At 43.0% G+C, this 21,182-nt stretch overlaps 3 protein-coding genes across 10 annotated transcripts in view; 2 read left to right on the top strand and 1 right to left on the bottom strand.

Moving 5' to 3' along the window:
* LOC142949876 (UTP--glucose-1-phosphate uridylyltransferase-like) overlaps nt 1-2,336 on the top strand; it is an 11,487-nt gene extending 9,151 nt beyond the window's left edge. Inside the window, exons 8-10 of the mRNA XM_076091735.1 lie at nt 66-308; nt 638-742; nt 1,087-2,336. Coding sequence (XP_075947850.1) covers nt 66-308; nt 638-742; nt 1,087-1,194 — 456 coding nt within the window. The 3' untranslated portion in view covers nt 1,195-2,336. The remainder of the gene's footprint in view (nt 1-65; nt 309-637; nt 743-1,086) is intronic.
* On the bottom strand, nt 2,327-19,183 carry vps54 (VPS54 subunit of GARP complex). Of its 2 annotated transcripts, XM_076091733.1 has the most exons (24): nt 18,822-19,183; nt 16,142-16,307; nt 15,590-15,831; nt 13,250-13,334; nt 12,611-12,645; nt 12,200-12,331; nt 11,713-12,098; nt 11,258-11,384; nt 10,717-10,746; nt 9,870-9,977; nt 9,717-9,772; nt 9,240-9,336; nt 8,727-9,064; nt 8,461-8,590; nt 8,058-8,239; nt 7,790-7,902; nt 7,075-7,138; nt 6,844-6,949; nt 6,365-6,452; nt 6,162-6,283; nt 5,962-6,042; nt 4,799-4,906; nt 4,613-4,707; nt 2,327-4,487 (listed from the first exon to the last, which is right to left on the bottom strand). In XM_076091733.1, exons 2-24 carry the CDS (start codon nt 16,275-16,277, stop codon nt 4,382-4,384), a joined length of 2,967 nt encoding a protein of 988 aa, XP_075947848.1. In that variant the 5' UTR covers nt 16,278-16,307; nt 18,822-19,183; the 3' UTR covers nt 2,327-4,381. The 2 variants fall into 2 exon arrangements, with proteins under 2 accessions (XP_075947848.1, XP_075947849.1); XM_076091734.1 differs by lacking the exon at nt 10,717-10,746 and having other exon boundaries at nt 18,822-19,182.
* LOC142949879 (uncharacterized) lies at nt 18,126-21,182 on the top strand. Of its 7 annotated transcripts, XM_076091741.1 has the most exons (8): nt 18,126-18,890; nt 19,088-19,278; nt 20,066-20,111; nt 20,201-20,283; nt 20,378-20,411; nt 20,683-20,765; nt 20,859-20,892; nt 20,989-21,182. In XM_076091741.1, exons 1-8 carry the CDS (start codon nt 18,757-18,759, stop codon nt 21,023-21,025), a joined length of 642 nt encoding a protein of 213 aa, XP_075947856.1. In that variant the 5' UTR covers nt 18,126-18,756; the 3' UTR covers nt 21,026-21,182. The 7 variants fall into 7 exon arrangements, 4 of the variants coding, with proteins under 4 accessions (XP_075947856.1, XP_075947855.1, XP_075947852.1 ...); XM_076091740.1 differs by lacking the exon at nt 20,859-20,892; XM_076091737.1 differs by having other exon boundaries at nt 20,683-20,892.

Here is a 21,182-nt window from a genome sequence, read left to right as displayed (position 1 = left end):
ATAAGACCGACTGAGTTGATGCTGTCGTTTCCTACTCTAACCCAAACCCCCGAATGTCTCTCCAGACGTTGGACGGCGGTTTGAACGTCATCCAGCTGGAGACGGCCGTGGGCGCCGCCATCAAGAGCTTCAACAACGCCATGGGTGTGAACGTCCCCCGCAGCCGCTTCCTGCCCGTGAAGACGTCGTCCGACCTGCTGCTGGTGATGTCCAACCTGTACAGCATGGACGCCGGCTCGCTCACCATGAGCAAGAAGAGAGAGTTCCCCACCACGCCGCACGTCAAGCTGGGCAGCTCCTTCACCAAGGTCAGCAACGACGGGACGACACGAGCAGGGAGGCGTTTAAACACAACTTCTGGTGTCAGAAGGTTCTTTAAAAAGATATTGAATGTTAAGTTTCTTGAGATGGACATCTTGTTATCTTAATGTCACAGGCTTTGTTTTTACGTGATATCTTTATTTACTCTTTTCAGGAAAGAAAAGTCATGTAACGTCTACTTTAACGTTTATTACATCGACATAGTTAAAGGGTTTCCTCAATGCTGCTGCAGAGGGGTGGATCATGAATCAATAAGAGGAACTAGTTCCAGACTTTGGGAGTGAGCTGAACTGTAACGTTGCTGTTGGTTGTGCAGGTTCAGGAGTTTCTGTCCAGGTTTGAGAGCATCCCGGACATGTTGGAGCTCGACCACCTCACCGTGTCGGGAGACGTCACCTTCGGAAAAAACGTCTCTGTGAAGGTAAACAGTCAATGCTGCACTGCTAGTTACTGGTATGAAAAATACAATAATTCAACATTTTATTTATAGATAAAAGCATAGTCTGGTGTGTCGAAGAAAGTCATAGTATGTTGAAAAGGTATTTAAAAAGTCATACTATAGTATGTGGTAGCTTAATATATAATACGTCATAATTTATTCGTTGATTATATATTGTGTTAATAATCTGAACCTTCAAAGGAACTTAAGTTGCCACATAAATGTACTTTAAGTAGAATATACACTGTATATTAGTATTTTACTAAAGTAAAGGATTTGAACACTTCTTCCACTGAATGACATCACTGTCTTGGTGATCCAAACAGGGAACCGTCATCATCATCGCCAACCACGGAGACCGGATCGACATTCCGGCCGGAGCGATGCTGGAGAACAAGATCGTCTCTGGAAACCTGCGGATCCTCGACCACTGAGGCATTCTGGGAAAAACAACCAACAAGCCATTCGCACCTTGAAGACACTTGAGGAGATTCTTTTCTCTGATGAACTCCGCTTCTTTTATCGACCTCCTCCTCGTGTTCGTGATGCACGAGGACTTGAGGAAACCCGTCGCTGATGAGCCTGAGCCCGCTGCGCTCGTCTGATGCCCGACTTCAAATTAGAAGTTTGGGGATTTTTAACTGCTCAGTTTCATTTATCCTTCTAGATGGTTGAACTAGAATGATAAATGTTTGGTTTCCAAAATAAAAGTCTCTAGAAAGTCTGTAGATATGATGCTTTTTCATGCTGAATGACTACATACATACACATATTTATATAATTCCTGAAAATAAAGTTTTTGGCTTTGTAATAAAGGCCTTCACATTAAAATGCATTTACATGGAGAACAAAACAAGACTGGCATTTAAAAGAGACAAAGACCCTCTGAGCAACAGCTCAATAACAGAAGAAATCCGTCATTGGTGAAATAAACTGGAAGCTTTTTAGCATCAAAATGTGTTCAGATTTAAACATGAACAGCTTCCTGTTTCACAATAAAGCAGCTTTTAACAAACTGGAATTAACAGGCGACGTGTTGCTTTAGTGAAGCTCTTCTTCAGAGTTCACAGTAGAAATAGAAGGTTAGTGTAGAGTCAGCACTTTGGGAATACCAGCTGAACACATCACAGTATAAACCTCCACAGCCTGACAGCAGAGGCTCATGGGAAAGAAAAAAAAAAAAGACTCAATATTTAGAGCCCAGTTGCACCTTTAAGGGTCACTTTTCTGGACTGGAAAACAAATCCAAGTTCCAACAGGATTCTCCTCTCATGCACCACTGTGTGGACATCGACTAAACAGAAGTTTAAATCATTTCGCTCTTCTATTGGGACCAAAACTATTCCAAATGTAAATAAACATGTGGTGCCTAATTATAGTGTATTTTAATCTCTGATAAAGTAATTGAAAAGAAGAAAAACATGGATATAACCGGTGATTACAAAGATTTGGACGGTGCTGTGTGCCGATGTGACGGACAATTATTAAATGAAATGAACAAAAACAACCTTTGTATCAGTACGATGTTACACGAGCCTGAAAAGTAAAATGTGCTGAACAACAGACTGAAGAACAAGTCGCTCCGTCATCCCGTTTTATTCACATCAGGTTTGAAGGAATCAATACATTTTGGATTCTCATACATGCAGCCCAACACACACACACACACACACACACACACAATCTTTCACACACACACACACACACACACACACACACACACACACAGTGGTATGGTAGGCACACTGTAGTGGAGCGCTCAGATGTGTCGTCTCTGACAGTCGATCAAAAGTAGGCACTTCTGAAGCAGACAGCGATGAGTTAATGCTTCTTGATCTCAAGAAACTGACAGCTGCAGTCACATCACACTCCGATTCTGACGTATACACACACATATATATATATATATATATATATACTGTATATATAAAGATGATTTGTTCCTAAACAGCCGAGGTTGTTGCGTCACATTATTTCAGGTTGGAAAAATAACATTGTCTCAATAATAAACCTGCTGTATTAAAGTACTGTAGCTGATTGAAGTCTGTAGTGTCGATGTAGGTTTCAGAGACTTGAGGCGATGCGACCGCAGCTGGACAGATGTGTCAGTTTGAGCTCAGAGGGACTGAACTTCACTCAGGAACAGAAAATCTAACGTTTGAAGAAAACCGAAGCGGGTAAGTGCTGTAGGTGTGGTCCTGTAATCGGACTCAGGTGCACTTCAGTGAAGCATAAAGGTCTATCTTTGCCCACCATGTCCTGAGAACAGGATCGGATCAGAGGGAGCGCTCCAAAACCACACCAGCACAGTGCCGGCTTGAGCCGGGCGACCGTGACCCAGAACACCTGAACACAAGCGTGTGTTGGTGAACGTCTTGAGACGGGATTCACTGATAACGGCCCGAACACTAACGCCCCGGCTCACACGATTACCTCCGACTGTAGTTTTCCTGCTTGAATGTATTTTGGATCAACAGGAAGGAGTCCTCACTAACGAGCAGGCAAACGTCGTTTTGTGCACATTTCAATTATTTTTGGTTTTCTTCGTTGAAAAGTCAAACAAACAGATTTTCTGTTCCGTTTTTTGAGTCGTTTCAGTTTCATTGGAAACAAAAAGCTCACGTTCTTCATGCAGGTTAAATAAAACGACAGCAGGAGGGAGGACAGCAGTCTGAGTCAACAGCCGATTTTCATGCTTCATGTTCTGCAGTCAGACTCATCGATCGACTCCACGAAGAAGAAACGCGTCTCTGGATCCTCACGGCTGAAGGAAACTGAATGCATAATTGGACAGTTTGAAGGAAACTAATGTCTAATCAAAGAGTTTATTCCTCAAATTAGAAAGTGTTTTACTTTGGTAACGACAGGATGCTGCTGAGAGTTGTGATGCGTTCACAGTCTGGATGTTTGTTTAAGGTTTTCAGGAAATGAACTCTTCAATCACACATTTATTTTGTTTTCCTTCAGGCCTCAAACCGTCTCGAGTATAAAAGTTTAAGAATCCTTTGAACCACAGCGAAGAGAAACCAAAACCAGCTGATGAACGAGGTTCGGAAAAAAGTTTGGAAACACACGCGAAGGGAACCCTGTTGATTCGTTCAGAAGCAGGAAGAACAAAAAAAAATTAAATTATCTCCGGAGCGATCCGCGTCATCTGAACCCAGAATCCTCGGCTGTGAAGTTTGAGCAAAGAGCCAAAGCAACATCTGTTTCAGTGATGATAAAAATCCCTTCAGCTCCAACATCTGGAGACAAAGTTCGCCACAGTACAGAATGTCTTCAAGACGACCGAAAAATAAATTACCCGCCACTTCTCTAATATTATCTACACCCTTAACTCGCACTAAAACCGTCTAATGTTTGAGTATTTCTGTTGGATTGCACACAGTGAGAGGAGGTGGCAGCAGTGTTTTAAAGGAGGCTCTGTGTGTTACTTGAAGTCTTTTTAAGGTGGAGCTGTTCAGGAAGCCCCCCCCCCCGGCTTGTGGCTGCTTTTCTCCTCCCAGTTTTGTATTTTTGGTCCCTTCGGGCCGGCCGGCCGCCTGCCTGTCGGCCCCCCATGAGGCCGGCCTCACGTCTCCGGGTCTCATCGGTCGGTCCTGGACGTCCCGTCGTCCTCCATCACCTCTTCTGCTCCCAGATCTCAGCCATGTTCAGCTCGAGTCGGTCGAGGTTCTTCAGCGCCTGAACGTTCTCCGTGTAGAACGCGACGTCCACCACAACCAGCCTGCAAACAACAGCGGCCAGTTAAAACTATCCATTGATTTTATTAATCGCCATCTATTGCGTCCTTTTTCTGTGAGTTTTGGTCGGTTGTGCACTAAACTTTTATATGAAATGAGACTCGTTTACCCGTTCTGAGGTCCTCCGTCATTAACGACTCCGAGTCGAGCCAGCTGCCTCTTCAGGTGCATCTTAAAACTGGCATTAATCCTCAGAAACAACATCTGCACAGAGAGACACACATCTGTGTGAGAGCGCCGCGCGTCTCCGTTCACTCATCTTAACAACAGACGAGTGCGTCGTGTCGAGTCTCACCTGCGTCTGCTCTTCAGGTAAAAGTTCAGAAATGGCTTCGTGCATCTTCGCCATCTGTTTACAGGCGTTTCTGAAGCAGGCCGACGGCATCGGAGCCTTTACTTCATACTGAGGACACAACAACAACAACAACATGACTAAACATCTGCAACACAGCTGGGAATCAAACCAACAACCCAAAGTGAGCCAGGGTTTCCCTCGATGGAGTGGTGAGTGATGGATGAGCTACACGTTTTAATTCAGTGTTAACTAGTGAGATAAACATTAAGAAAAGTAATACGATAACTAATCTCTGCATCACCCTCCGGGTTCATGCTGCGTGTTACAACTGAAGCGAATACCGTGCGATATTTGAAAAATGAACAAATATTAAAAGCAAAAACTATTTTTGAAAATAACGCCGTAACTTTGTGAAACGCAGAAATTGAACTATACTTGATTACGGGACATTATTTCAACCTTAAAAGTCACGTTTATTTCTTTATATCGATATATTTATTTATCATCAAAAACAACTGATGAGGCAGAAGAGGAAACACTCCTGATAGTGATTTAACTTATCGACACTGGAAATGTTTTTATTACACTTTATCACAAGCTTTACTTCAACAGGGTCTCAAAGATGGCCGACGGCTGTTCTTTTAGATTCTGTGACGTAAAAAAAACTGACAAAGACTGAAGGTTTAACCCGATATATATATAGATAGATATAGATAGATATACCAGATTTACTTTACTTATTGTAAATGTTTGTCTTAATATTTATGATTTGTGTTTGTTTTTAGGTTTTGTTTTATTATTATTATAAACACAACAGTAAATTCCATGCATGTTAAAAGTTACTTGGCAATAAACCTGTGGCGCCCCCTCCACATGTGGCAAAGTATGAAAAAACACGAGTAATGGTGCGTATAATATCTCATTACATTTGAGCTCACTTTCTCCTCCCAGTAGAAATAAATCCTTAATAAAACATAAAAGTATTCTTCAGAAAAACTACATCATCCAGCGTTATGCTCAAATAATTCTGCCTTTTTTCAGCTGGATGTTAAGTTACAAACACGTCACCGTTTGCTCAGTGATCAAACTGAAACACAGCGTGCAGCAGAACATGCTGCTCTACACCAACTCAACACGTTCGAGCATTTGGAACGTGATCTCACCTTCGATAGAACCTTCTCAAACAGACTGTCCATGATGGCCACCAGCTTAGCAGAGATCTCCGCTACGTGGTCGTTGTAGTCCTGCAAAGCAACAAACAGCCTCAGAAACACCTCAAAGTAGGAAAAGGAAATCTTTGGGAATTCTACATTTTTTTTTATGCATACGTGAGCATACGTGAGCATCCGTTTACGTGCGGTACCTTGGTGATGTGGTCAAAGTGTCGGAGGACGCTGAACTGTTTGGGCTGCAGTTTGGTCTCAAAGTGAGCTCTGATGATGGGAATGTAGTGAACCACCAGCTGCAGGCAGCGGGAAGCCAACGCTGCAAACACAACACAAAACCTTTAGCGTCTTCATCTCCAGGCAGACTGAAGCTGGGACGGGTGCGTGCAGCCGGTCCTACCCAGGTTTTTGGTGGTGATGGTCTTCAGACCGACAACCTGCAGAGCTCCGGCTCCCAGAACCAGCTGGCAACTCCGAGAGTTGAAGTGCTGCAGAAAACACAAGAAGAAGAAGAAGAAGAAGAAGTGCTTTTAAAAAAACACAATGCCGAGGTAACGGTGTGCCATTAACGTTCTACGTTTACTTTAAAAAGTGACACATAAATGACCTGAAGGGGGCGCTGTGATCTGTGTCACTTAAAGTATGTTACATTCAGTTATCGACAGAGATGGAGGAAGTACTTCTACTGAAGTAAAAGTAGTAATACCACAGTGTAGAAATACTCTGTTACAAGTAAAACTCCTGCATACAAAATCTAAGAAAAGTACAAGAGTATAAGTATCAATATAAAATATATCACTAAACAGTGAGCGGGACGTCCTGCAGGGACCGTTAGGGTTCACACAGGGACGTGGTCCGAGTGTTGGAGGCGGTTCTGACCTTGAGGAGGTCCGACAGACGCGTCAGCATGTCGGTGGCGATGGACGGGATGTCGTTGACACACTGACAGTATTCCAGAAAGATCCGGATCAGCAGCAGAACCGTCCTGAAGAGACAGAAAGACGACCGTCACAACATCTCTATCTTGTGGATATTTTCACTGCATCAGCATAATAGTCGTGAACGTCAACTGTTTCTGTGCGATTGGTTTTAACTGCTGAGGTCACGTACCCGACGACGGCGTATTTCTGCCCGTTGACGAGCAGAAACTCGGCGGGCTTCCTGTCCTCTGGAGCTGCACACAGAACGACAACATGTCACAGCTGAAGTCTGCAAATCCTCACTTGTATTAATGGAGTTCTGCTCGACGTCTTTGTTTTTAAATCATAAATGCTTCCTGGGACAGGTTATTGATACGGCCCTACTATAACGTATTGATGGAGCGCTCTAGAAACACGTCAGTCCAAACATCTCCTCAGTCTGTTAACGCAGAGTCTGTTTGTTGAACACCAGTCTCCTTATTGGTGCACTGAACGTGCTTTTATTTGTTTAAAGGGATACACTCCCATCTTTTGCTGCTTCGTGGTGTGAATGCACTCAATGTAAGTCGTGATTTAAAGCAATTCTTTCCTGTATAAGCTTACAGCTTTGCAAACATTCATTTTAGATTTGATTCAAACTTGTGTCTGAAACCATAAAACTAACAACTAAACTCTGAAGCCTAAAGCTGCATGTCTTTGTGAAGTTAAAAGCAGCTCCTTGTTGGTGAATGAGTGCGACCGTGTTTCATAATAAAGTGACTGTCAGCCTTTTCCAGTAACTTCTCTTATCACAGCTTTTGGAGGTTTTTCTGCCGTCGTTGACGGACAGTTTGAAACCTCTTAAAGGAAAAGCAGAGAGGAGTAAAGAGCTGATATCCCTAAAGGTTTAGGGGGGTTCAGGGTACCTGGGATTTTGCGCTCCGGTAGTGTTATTCTTCCATCCGCGATGGAGTTCACCAGATCCTGGAACTCAGCGGGAACCTCGGCCTGCTTCCAGCGCTCGTTATCCAGGAGCAGGCTGAAAAACAACAAACATCAAAGTCAACAACTGGGAGTCAAACTGAACGTTGTGAAACCAGCACAGAAATCATGAAGGGTTTAACTGCTGCTCCTCAGCCTCTTCTTTCCTACGTGACATCAGCATATCACTACATTTCTGATGTGCAGGGTAACCTGAGTTTGTTCTTGCGCTCGTCGTGGAAGCGGTGGACGAAGCGGTTGGCCTGGCTCTGCAGCGCCCCCCTCAGGGAGACGCTGCGCCTGCTGCACAGCTCCTCCGTGTCCCGGACGAAACCCTCCACGGCCCGAGAGAGGCACACGAACTCGGCCGAGCTCAGACGCGCCAGAGAGCCGTCCTGTTGGGAGACGGAGACGATCGGTGAGGTCCCATCAAACCTCCACACACTTACTCATTAAAACATTTAGGTTTTAATGAGCGTCGAACCTTTGCAACTAGTCAAGCAAAGATTTCACACAGCCTTTAAATAAAATGTTAGTTTTTTCCTTCACAGATGTGTGGTAATGTTCCACGAGTGGCTTTGGTTTTGATGATGACGTCATCGTGATGTCACTGTACCTTGGCTCTGGCTGTGAGGACTTTGACGCAGCGGTCGTGGCTGACGTCGGAGGCGGTGTGCAGCAGCTCCTGGAGGTTGTTGATCACACGGTTCAGCTCCAGATCAGAGGGCATCATGCTCTCACCGGACCTGCAGACAAACGCACAATCACAGACAACAGTTAACAGTTAACGTGCGTCACATCATCTTCTTTTTACGTAAAGAATCACAATAGACACAAATATCTAAACATTGAAATGGAAGAGAGAACTCTCCGGTGACATACATGAAGCTCTGCTCCCTGCTGATGGAGGTCTCTGCTGAGTCGCTGCCGGCTGCCTCCGCCCGACTCTGCTGGATCCTGGAGCCCACGGCAGAGCTCTGATCCTGGACCAGCTGCTGCTGCTGCTGCTGCTGCTGCTGCTGGGCCTCGTTCAGAGCGTCGCTGATGAACAGACCCTCGTGGGTGAGGTAGGCCAGCTCGGCTTCCCCCTGTAGGAGCGACGGGCCGCGGGGGGCCTCCTGAACCGAAGCCCCTGATCCGGCCGCCTCCTCCAGGAGCCGGTTCCTCTGGTTCGAGGCCAGAACCTCCAGAACCACGTTCTTGATCACGCTCAGCGTGGCCTGACAGACAGCAGGGAAACCAAAGATGCATTCAGTCATGTTTGATCGACTCTGTAGGAGCACGAGCACCTGATGACACCTGTGCATCAGTATAGAGACGGTAGAAAGCTCCAGAAGACTTCCGAGGAGACTTGTGAGCCGAGATTATTTTGTTACATAAAATGGATTCACCCACCTTGATCCTCTGCAGGAAGAGAAGGAAACTCTCAAAGATGTTTCTCAGCAGCTCGAACCACTGAGGGAACGTCATCAGACGCATCTGGTCAAATAGCCTTCACACACACACACACATTACATAAGGTTAACATCCTGTTCACTTCTTTTAGCACTGCGAGTTGTTCGTATGGAGTGATTGCATTCTTCAAAGAAAGCCCCCACATGCATGAGAGTCAGCACATATGCAAATTCGTACGTGACAACTTCTGTGAGGATTATCTGCTTATTATTTATAAGCGTTAGCAGACATGCTTCCTTTCAAAGTTTAAAATGACTCATGACTGAACCCATCACACATTTCCTGTTATAACGATAACTCACTAAGAGAGACAGAGAGATATAGCAGTGGAAGACAAAGTACTCTGATCTGTTACTTAAGTAAAAGTAGTAAAACCACACAATAGAAATACTCCGTTACGTCCACATCTCTACTCACTTTGTGACGACTTCAGTGTCAATATCTTCTATGTTCAAAACATTTTCTACCACACACTGAAACACACAAACATGTCAGATTAACAATCCCGTAATAACTAAATGATGGATCTGTAGTTCATAACGTGCTCCACACAGTCGGGGGAGGTTTTACCTGAGAGACGATGGCCTTAGCGGCCATGATCGTCTCATCGCTGTAAATATCCAGAAAGTCCAGCTTCCTCTGCCGCAGCAGGCCGAACACCAGAGACTCCAGACGCTCCTGAATCACACACACACGCACGCACACACACACACACACACACACACACACACACTATAAGTGTTAAAACATAAACAGAGTCCTCGACAGTAAAAGTGCAGATTCTAAATGTAAGCAGGTCAAAGTCGGGAGGCGGCAGCGCTTCATTCGGCAAGAAATGTGATTCAAGTTGATGTAAATTAGGATTTCTAACCGCAGATCAAACAAATACAAGAAGCACAAGAAGCAAATCTGTAGTTTTCATAATCTGAACCATTTCATCCAAATTTAATTTTGTACCACAATATCAAAATCCTCACTTTATTGATCTCTATATGATTCGACTGAGAATAAATGTGATTGAATTTATGTTAAATTGCAACAAATACACCACCAAGCCCAAAGATTATTCTTCAGTATAAATAAAATAAAATCAAAAAGTATTCACGGTGTTTCTTTAACCTGCCTGGAGACCAGAGGGATTTAAAACGTGTGTACAAATGTTCTACTTCTGTTTAAAACACAATCAGAAACCTTTTAGTGGTTTCAATGAGCTTTGATTGCCTCCATGACATCATCCGAATCATCTGAAGCAGTTAACTCCACCCATCTGGCACGCCAAGCACATTAAAACAAACAACTCACGATGTGATTGATCACTGATCCACATTGAGACAACTGAGCCGGATTTCAGCAGCAGGCGTGATTTCCGTGTGTGTGTGTGTGTGTGTGTGTGTGTGTGTGTGTGCGTGTGTCCCACCTTCTGTGAGGCAGCGTTTGTGTTGTGGACCTGTGACGAGCACATCATCCGTTAAATACGCAACAGTTCACTTCATCTAACTGTGAAGCGTCTCTGTGAGTGAATGAAGGGACAGAAGTCTGTGCACGAAAACCTGAGATTCAAACGAACCTTGAAAGCTAAATTTAGTTCATCACAAATTCAAAAGCCAATTGTTGGTTAAAAACGCACTCGGCACAGAGCGACCTCTTGAGTACAGAACGTTTGCATTAAAGCCGTTTTTGGATGTAAACTTCAACCTTCCATCTACAAATCCCCCCGGATATTATTGGATGTTTCACAAATGACTCTCCTCGCTTTATTATTTATTTTACCCGTTTTATCTTTAAATGTATTATTACATGAAGGACAACCTCCATATCTATTATTCCCACCTGGGGCTGAACACTGTGTGAAGAGGGTTTCACATATAAAAAGGTGACAAACACGGGAATGAATGAATGAATGAATGAATGAATGAATGAATGAATGCTCTGGAGGTGATGGAGGACTTTGTTCAGACCTTCTCGAGGACCAGCGGCTCGTCCTTCAGGACGCGGTTCAGGTCGCTGCGGGCGTACATGCTGAAATCCTCCACCATCATCTTATCGATCAGCTTCTCCAGCTCGCACAGCTGGGAGCCCAGATGTCTGAGGGGCAGACAGACAGAAGGTCAGACAGAAGGTCAGACAGACAGACAGACAGACAGAGAGACAGACGGTCAGTAGCATCACAGCTAAAGTTTGTGTGGTTCCTGACTTCCTGTCTTTTCACATCAAAACTATTCATCTTCTGCTGTGAAGATTGAGCCTCATGTTTTCATCTTTGCTAAACTGTTATCAACTATTGAACAAAAAAAGGCTAAAAACCCAGAACATTGTCTGTTTGTGAATAAACAGATTGCACAGTCTAACTAATTAGTGAAAGTAAAGCCAGATGAGAATTACCTTTGTCCCCCCCCCCCCCTTCTCTCCTCACCTGAAGCTGTGGATTCCCTGCAGCTCCTGCTGCAGCACCTCCTTGGTGGTGGAGATGAGCTCCAGCGCTCCGACGAACTCGGAGGTGGAGAGCAGCAGCTGCACGGTGGGCTGCGTCTGATGCACCGCCGCCATCAGCTTCAGCTTGTTGTGCAGCTTCACGCAGTTGTTGCGGGTCAGGGCGGTGCGGAGGGCCTGCAGAGGCCCCTGGCACATGATCCGGTCGATGGCGGCGGTCCGGCCCCGCAGGACGGCCACGGCCCGCTGCGTCTCCTGCAGCCGGTCCTGCAGCTCGTGCTGCGAGGACATGGCGTGGAAAAACGCATCGGAGCGCAGCGAGATCTGCCGGGCGATGCTCACCTCCACCACGTCCAGGTAGTGACTCAGCTGGAGAAAGAGGCACGGAGCTCACGTTGAAGTTACACTTGTGAGAAAAGCCAGAGTGGCGCGAGGTGCGTATTTTCTGCGGAGCGGATGAGCGAGTTCACCTTCTCCTGCAGCAGTTTGGAGGAGGCCACGTCTCTGCTGCTCTTCCCTCCGGCACTGTTGAAGTGCGACCAGGGCAGCACGCTGTTGAAGGTGGCGGGGTCCTCCAGGGCAAATTCAGGCTTCATGAAGATCTGCAAATTCAAACCTTGTGAGACACCCAGACATGTCGGTCCAATAATGACTCAAACATCTGGATCGGATGTCGGTGAAAACAGGCCGATCTGTTATCAGATAACATTATTTTAATAAACAATACATTCCATTTATATCCGTGTGTTTATTTGTTATATTTGAGTGAGTAAAGTCAACAGTGGAGACAGCGTAGTTATAAAACTAAAAACACCCTGAGGACTAAGTTCATTCACAAGATTAAGTTAATATATTAGACTTAAAATAAATAAAATCGTTACCTTCGGGACTTGTTCCAGCTCAGCTCTGGATTTGTCTAAAAACAAGAAACGTCGTTTGTGATTCAATAAGTCAGATGTGTTTCAGCTTATTTTACATTCTGAACGAGTTGTTTGATACTAAAGTATTTTGTTTCTGTGGAACACAACAGTTTGATTGTGGATGAAAATCACCGGAAACATGAAGATGACACCTGTTGTTGAAGCTTGTGAGGGATTTCCTGCTATTATAAAGCATGCGTTTGTTACAATCAACATAAATACAAATGTACAAAAGTACTGTAATAACGTTACTTACAAAAGGTTTTTAGTATAGCACTACTCAACCAACGTCAAAGTACTTTACACAAAACAAAAAGAACCAAAGAAACAGTAATAAAATACACCGGTAAAACAAATGGATGAAAAATGAAAATGTGCAGCGTATGAAACACAATTATCAGAACGATTTGGAGGAATTACTGAAAGGTTAAACAACGAAAAGACGTTCTCAGAAGTGATCCAAAGGAAAACTGAAACTGTTTTGGTTTGTGAAAAGTGCAAAGAGTCAGAACCAAACTGTCCCATTACTCATCTATAGTATAGAAAGTATATCTCATGTTCACAACAGTCTCCACTTCCTGCAGGGTTCATAATTCATACCGTGGTTGGTGGCGACACTGGAAGCAGCGTCCACGTCGTCTTTGTTGAGACAGAACGTCTTGCAGCTTTCGTGGATTCTTTCCCTCTAAAAATAAAAACACAGAAAGACAAAAAAAAAAAAAAATGATTCAGGAGTTTTATGTTAAAACTGAACATCTACAACAACTCCTCGTGTGAAATGTCAAGTCTGGCCTGAGGGTGGTGTTCAATCACAAAAACACGAGAGCTTCCAAAGGTCAACCTTCCTGTTTTTAGATGAGAGCAATAGAGCAGCAGCAGAGGAATGTTTGACAGCTGTTCTCGTCTTATTTATCGTCACACATCATTCTGAAACCCGAAGGAGGAACCGAGATGACGAACAGATGCCGATGTCAGCGACATTGTTAAAAACTAGACGGCTCTGACGGGAACTGAAAGGAGTCGGTTCAGGTAACGAAGTCTAAAGGCCTCAAAGTGAAACCACACTCTGCTCATCTGAGGAGTTTTATATCCAATTTAAAAACCTCCATTTCCTTTCACAGCTATAAGGGAATGAATATAAAGCCAAGTCAGCATAACACACTGTTGTATGAGCAGATGTCTTATTAACCATGTTGACAAAACACAGATGCCTTCAATGTTCGCGGCTCCTCCTTTGTGTTTTCCTGTGTGCATGCAAGTGTTTCCCATAAGTTCCTCCGTCTGTGGTGCACCACTGCAGCTCGACAACAACCACAGCGATCATAAACAACGAAGGAGAAGAGACAACACTACCGCGGCAGATTACAGAAGAGAGCAGTTTGATCAGACAGAAAGATGAAGTTTCAGAAACACCTTTCATCCGCTATTATTTTATCACCGTTAACCAGCCAACTGTAGTTAAGGGATAACTTTAACATGTTTCAACAAAACTCAAATGCTCAGAGTTTAACACTGAAATATGAGACTTCAGGAGTTGGAGTTCGATAAATCAAGTGAAATGTTTTTTGTGCTTCCCTGGAAAGTGTTAAAAGTATTTCTTATAACTCCAGAACTTGCTTGAACTTCATCATGTTTTTATGTTTTCTTCAGCATCAAAGCAAAGCAGTGAAAGTTGTCTGTACAGTCATGAACACAGCAAACAGGAACCGATAAGAACTAATAATAACTAACTTTTAATGCTGCTAATTTGCCAAAAAGCTCAACAAAAAGAGGAATCAAGTCCAAATCACACCTGTAGCTCACATTACAACATATTCCCACAGCGTGTTTGTTTTGTAATTAATAATTGTATAGTATTGTATGTTATTATGTAGACCTACGTACATTTTAAACTTTTTTAGTTATGTGATTTTCCTTTTAAACGTATTTTATGTCCATTGATGGAGGGAGCCTGAGATCTAAGATTTTCATTGCTAACAATTGCTTCTCCGTAATTGTAAATATGAAAATAGATAAATGACTTGTAGCGTGAGGACATATAAAAGGTTCACACCCAGAAACGAGTAAAACCAGTTTCATACTTCTCATTTCTGAGATTACACGGCACAGGATGAAAAGAAGGGACACTGAAACTGGTAAGTGTGTTTCTATCCGGATGTTGTTGTATTTTGAATTTAAAAAGATAAAAACATGTTCTCTCTAAATCTAAATCTCTCACATCCCCAAAGGTCGCTGTATTGAGACTAAAACAAAAAAAAAAAAAAGAACGGTAGGAGCGGAAACTGCTCCGACAGGATTCATGACACACCCACAACGTAAGGTACGGCATGGCAAGGTAACGCCCGGGCCACACTGTGTGCGACGGTTACCTCACGCGCTGCTTCTGCTGCTGCCAGACCGGCTTTTCTACATAGTTTGACTTTCACAACGGCCAGAAGGTTTCATTTCACTACGTTATTTATATTTATTTTAGACAGAAATCAGTTAAGACACGTGTGCTCATTTGTAAATAACAATAACACTCCACAATTAAAAGCAGGTATTCTATTCATTTATGGAGCCGTGCGTTTTCACAACACTAACCGGCAAATATTTCAAAATAAAAGCCTTTTATTAACAGATAAAGGGATTCTTTTATTTTGAAACAAAAGTGTTGGGTCAAAAATAATGACTAACTTTCTTTCAAACCCGGAGCTTTTTCTACAGATATAGACCTACTGTAGTAATGTTGCTGGTGACATTAACATACTGTCAAAACATCACTCTGTAAATATCAGTGTCAGTGTGGCCCGGACGATCAGCCGAACATACACAGATAAACAAGTCACATGATCAGCTCCTCCTTCACCAGCAGAAAGCTTCAATCAGTGAGTGTGCTGAGGTCTGAGCAGTGACGCCGAGTGAATCCTTCCTCTGAATAATTCAGTGTGGGTGTGTTACCTGAGCCATCTCCTGCAGGTAAGGTCCGAAGTGTTCCCTGGTGATGTTGGGGAGGTAGAAGGAGGGCATCACCTCGGTCTCCGCGAAGTCCAGCCCCCATGTTTTGGTGAAAAAGTCGGACTCCCGCTTGGCGAGCCGCGGGTCGTTGAGCGCGGCGGGGAGGTTCACCTTGGAGCTGTACACCGTCCATCTGTCGTGCTCCGCAACCACGGACGGGCCGTCACACAGGCCCCGCCTCTCACCTGCAGGAAAACAGAGATTACTAAATGTTACAACATATTGTAATGTTTGTACCAGTAGTCCGTCGACAGAAAATGATTAACCTCCAACTATCATCAATAAAATAAAAACATATCTTGGTTCCATCTTCTCAAATTTAAACATTTGCTCGTTTTCTTTGTTTTATTGAATTCTATTAAATATCTTTGGGTTTTAGACTGTTTATGGTATAAAACAAACATTTCCCCTACTTTCATTCTATTAGCTAACTAAATTAACTCATTAAATGATGTCCACAAATGTTAAAACATTAAGGACTGCAGCTGTTCCCACCGGTGGGCTCCTTCGGGCAGACGTCGGGCAGGGAGCGGACGGACCGGCATCGAGCGGGCGGGGCGTCCCGCTCCTTGTGGTAGATCCCATCTCGGCCTCCACGGGGCACTGGGGAGGAGCCGTGGCTGGAGGCCATGGCATTGGGACTCGCCTCCCAGGAGGCTAGCTGCAGACAGACGGACACAAAAAATAGCTGGCGTTAGATACAGTAAAAGACTAAGTGAAAGGAAAATAATGTGCATTTTCCAATAATTGTCTGAAACCGTAAATCGAACCTCAGAGACAGAAAGGATTAGTATAATACTGTTGGAGTCACGTTTGTGTCCACCTGAGGACTGTGAGTCCAGTATTCTCTCTCTGTTTTCACCAACTGGTCCCTAAATATGTGCGTTTGATGCCAATACAACGATAAACAATAGTCATATTAAATGAACGCAACCCTAAAACTCAGGTACAATACCAGCACTATTTGTGACTCTTCTCGATTGTTCAGTGCTACATTCATCTCATCGGTCCTTTACAAAGAAATGATGACACAGAGAAAGACTAAATGGCCGAGTGGCGCACAGGATGTGAAGCAGGGAGGTGTTGTTCTCAGACTGTGGAGGTGTAAGAGCCTCTGCTGTTAATCCCATCACACTGATGACAGTATGAGAGGAAAGGTCTGCAGCATCACTGTTACCACCACTGCTTTTAGCTCATTCTGTCCGACGCATGAAAAACTGTCGCATTGTCACATTTTCATCGACAGAATAAACATTTCAAAGTGTAAAACTTCAGACTCTCACAGCCGGCCTGGCTGCTTGTTTCCAGCGACCGTGACGTCTGTGAGGTAAAAATAGAAATACTAGTCAGATTTGTTTTTGGGAGAGTCGTGCTGCTTTCGAGGGTTCGGTGATGCACATTAAAATAAGAGTCGGACCCTCACAGATTAAAGGCCCCATTGTTTGCTGTAACATAGTAATTGCCATTTGGGTCTGTATTCTGATAGATAGACAGTATTTACTGGGTTTCCATCACCATTGGTCCAATGTTTGTAAAAAGATGCTTTTCTGAAAAACATTTCCATAAATACTTAATAATAAAAAGATTAGTGTTGAGCAGAGAAGTTCCAGAATTAACAAGCAGCGTTTCAGGCCAAGACTTCCTCCTCTTGTTCATTTTGTTTGACCAAAAGAAAATGATTTCAACAAAGTGGAAACACAATAAATCAGCAAATGATAAGTAGATTACATAAAACCCAATAGAGATAATCCTGCTGCGATCAGTATACCGGAGTAATATTTCTGTAGGTTACTACAGTTAAGTGATTTTTAGTTTAGCAAAAGCTCTACGAGTTTAAATTGATGATTCAAGCAATTCAGTGTTGCACGTCCATGAAGTTTGAGGGACTCAGAAAAGACAGATTAAAAAAACAAAGGTAAGAATCGAAGCAGGAGAGGATGACATATCCTGACTTTTTGTCCCAAATAATTGTCAAACACTCCAAAAAATCCTACATTTAATGTATTTTCATTAAAACCCTTTTGTTGATCTGAAGACTAATATGGCCGTATCTAAAAAAACAATAACAACCTGATGACGTCACGATGACTTACTCGGGGTCATTTTCTCAGACTTGATAGAGCTTGTTGTGGTTTACACAAGATATTAGTACAACTGTTTTCACAGGCTGTATCAAATCTTAATAGCTTTATGTGTAAAATTGGTGTAAAATTGAGTTTCTCTCTTCTTATTATAGAATAAATAATGGTTCCTTAAATTGCTGAATGCATGCCTCGATTAACTAACCGGAAATACATTTAATAAATCGAGAATGTATTCATTAATCAAACTTATTAATCATTATTGTAAAGGCTAACTGAGATAAGCAAAGTGTAGGGTTGAATAAAAGTCTGTTTAACATTAATTTAAGTGGTTTTACCCCATAAATCTTAATGTTACTTCTCATCAATCCCAATATTAAAATAGTAGGGGATAAATATCACACTTTAAATAGGTTTAGTAAAGTTAGCTTGAAATGTCCAGAGGTGGAATAAGTATTCCGATCCTGTACTTAAGTAAAAGTATTAATACCACACTGTAAACAAAACAAAAAAATACTCCACTACACTGAGTAAAAGTCCTGCATCAAAAATATACTTAAAGTACTTCAAGTTTAAGTACAAATTGTGCAGTAAAATGTTCTCTGGCAGTGTTTTACTATAATATATGAGGTTTCTGGATTAATAGCACTGCTGCATTCATGTGTGTGTGCTGCATTTTGACGCTCTAGATGTTTTTAACACCTATATATTGTTGGCTAGTTTAGTAAAAGTACCTCAAATGTGTACTTAAAGTACAGTACATGACTAATTATAATCAGCGAGTCCAATCAGCGCTTACACGTAGACTAGCTAATGCTAAAGCTAATGCTAATGTTGTCAGCGAGTCCATCGGCGGTTACACGTAGACTAGCTAATGCTAAAGCTAATGTTGTCAGCGAGTCCAATCAGCGGTTAGACGTAGACTAGCTAATGCTAAAGCTAATGTTGTCAGCGAGTCCAATCAGCGGTTACACGTAGACTAGCTAATGATAGCAGATTAGCCGGACAGCTATCATTCTGACAGGCGAAATGAAAACAAGAGACAAACCGGGAGAAGTTCCGTGTGCCTGCAGAGCATCAGTCGCTTCACATACCTGTCGTGTGAAGCACAGCAGCCGGCTCTTCTCCTCTTCACCATCACAGGAAACACCGGAGGAACACCGGTGTGTACGACATTAACTGGTGTTGAATTAACTGGTGATATTCGCGTGCGTGAGGCAGATGTGTCGTAGGAGTGGCCTTTCAGGACCCACGTTGAATAACCAGGAAATAAACATCTCTTTCACATTAATTGGCCTTTTTTAAATATGCTTCTTCTTGTCTGTACTTGTGTTCTCGTGGACTTGTGAAACGTCATCAGTCTCAGCCCAAAGTACAGTTCCAATTCAAAAGTCCGGAACGAGCCACGCAAGGTCCAAATGCCCGGATTTGACTTGCTCCGCCCATTTTACCGGGGAGACTTATGTGGACTTGGGACAGCCAAATATCCCAGAATGCATTTTGGCACCAGCAACAGGAAACAATGGCGGAGGAGAAAACACACAACTGGGGGTACATCCCAAGTCTCTTAATTGCATCCCCGTTTCCCTCACTTGCGTCCTAGTCCCTCCCACCAGGGATGCACGGAGAGACGCGAGGAAAGAGGAAACGAGGAAATAGGTTTTAAGATACATGAAACATCCTTTATTCTGTATCGTCACGTGAAGCGAGTCTGTTTCTGCTGACATAGGATCAGCTGATCACAGCATCCATGCATCCCTGGTGGGAGGGACTAAGACACAAGGAAAGGCACAAGTGAGGGAAACGGGGATGCAATTAACAGACTTGTGATGTACCCTAAGAGACTTGGGACGTGCCCATAGAGCTCGGTGAGACGTCATTTCCGCAGGAATTATTAATAGATACATAAATTAACGGTAAATAAAAATATCTCAATAAGATACAATTCACACATACTCAACAGGATCGTTGAATAACAAACAAAATTTTAATATTATAAATTGTAAATCGCAAACGCACAGTGACGTAACGTTATATCTGTGTGTAATCAGCCGTTGAGATTTGCCGTTATCTGTCAGATGACGAAGAAGCGGAGTGAGAAGTGGGTGACTAGTTTAAACACACATTATCATTCTGTCAATTAATCCATCAATCAAAACTTTATTTCAGACTCAGCAGACAGCATACATTGTCCCGTAGCGTTGTAACGGCAAAAATAACATGTATTTACCCTGAAAACTTTAATAAATCGAAGGTTTTAGTCGCTGTTAGCTTAGTTAGCTAACGTTAGCCGTTAACCGTTAGCCGATTCATATTATCGTTTTTGTCATCCGACCAGAAATGGAAGAAATAAACACAATCAAAAAGACAGACGTTATGGCAAAGTAAGTTATGAAAATGATTTAAAATCAAAGTTTTAACAGTTGTGAATTTGATTATAATGGACACATTTTTTTGTTCCGGTCTCGTTCAGGCACCGTGAGTATCAGAGGGGATGGGCCGCCCACCCTGTCCCGGGGGAGGACAAGTCCATTCAGTGGACGGCACCCGAAGCCCGTAAATCAACAGCAACCCACTGTACCATCTCAAATGATCGGTCTAATGACAACAATGTTTGTTCAAGACAAAACTGTGTTTGTCATCCGACCAGCCTCATATACCAAGAAGACCCACCCTGTTGCAAAGTGAGTTATAGTCATGAAAATAAACAGTTCTGAATTAAATTCATATTACATTACATTATATTACAGTCATTTAGCAGACTTACAATAAGTGTATTCAACATAGGTATTTAAGAGAACTAGTCACCAGAAGTCATAAGTGCATCTCCTTTTTTAAACATCTAAGAGCATAAACCAGAGCAATAGTACAGAAACAAACTAATATGAATACAATAGGTGTATAATAATGTAATATTGGTGTTATATGACTAATTTGCTTTCTCCTGTCTTTCAGGTACCATGAGTATCAGAGGGGATGGGACGCCCGCCCTGTCCCGGGGGAGGACAAGTCCGTTCAGTGGACGGCACCCAAAGCCCGTAACTCAACAGAAAACCACCGTACCATCTCATATTATGTTCTAAAACGTTTTATGAATTATCAACACAAAATTGTGTTTGTCATCCGACCAGCCACAAACCTAAAGAGGGAGGACATGATGGCAAAATAAGTTATAGTCATGAAAAATAACTCAAAATCAAAGCTTCTGAATTAGATTGATCTTGGTGTTGTATGACTATTTTGTGTTCTCGTCTCTTGCAGGCACCAGGAGTACAGGGCACGCATGGGGAAGAAATGAGCTCGGAGGTATGAAAAGGTTCCTGAAGGTTCCTGAAGGTCCCTGAAGGTCCCTGAAGGTTCCCTCCCCACCAGCCAGGACACCGGGACACATTCTCATTTTCTTTTCTTTTTGATTGATTGTTTTTTGTTGTAATAAAGTTCTATGAGTGAAACTA

Source organism: Anarhichas minor, unplaced genomic scaffold, assembly GCF_050575085.1.
Source record: "Anarhichas minor isolate MPS153535 unplaced genomic scaffold, ASM5057508v1 ptg000014l, whole genome shotgun sequence".
Lineage (NCBI taxonomy): Eukaryota > Metazoa > Chordata > Actinopteri > Perciformes > Anarhichadidae > Anarhichas > Anarhichas minor.
The sequence above is the reverse complement of the archived record's forward strand: the minus strand, read 5'-3'. Positions and strand labels throughout refer to the sequence as shown.

Bases quoted from the DNA above. Each gene is read 5' to 3' on its own strand.
- vps54 (XM_076091733.1), bottom strand. From the start codon at position 16,277: ATGGCCTCCAGCCACGGCTCCTCCCCAGTGCCCCGTGGAGGCCGAGAT. The intron at 9,065-9,239 runs GTGGGTGAATCC...GCTGTCTGTCAG, and splicing joins TCTTCCTGCAGAGGATCAAG to GCCACGCTGAGCGTGATCAA. The intron at 6,950-7,074 runs GTACGTGACCTC...CTGTCTCTTCAG, and splicing joins CAGAAATACGCCGTCGTCGG to GACGGTTCTGCTGCTGATCC.
- LOC142949879 (XM_076091737.1), top strand. From the start codon at position 18,757: ATGAAAACAAGAGACAAACCGGGAGAAGTTCCGTGTGCCTGCAGAGCA. The intron at 19,279-20,065 runs GTACATCCCAAG...TCATCCGACCAG, and splicing joins GAGAAAACACACAACTGGGG to AAATGGAAGAAATAAACACA. The intron at 20,893-20,988 runs ATAAGTTATAGT...CGTCTCTTGCAG, and splicing joins AGGGAGGACATGATGGCAAA to GCACCAGGAGTACAGGGCAC.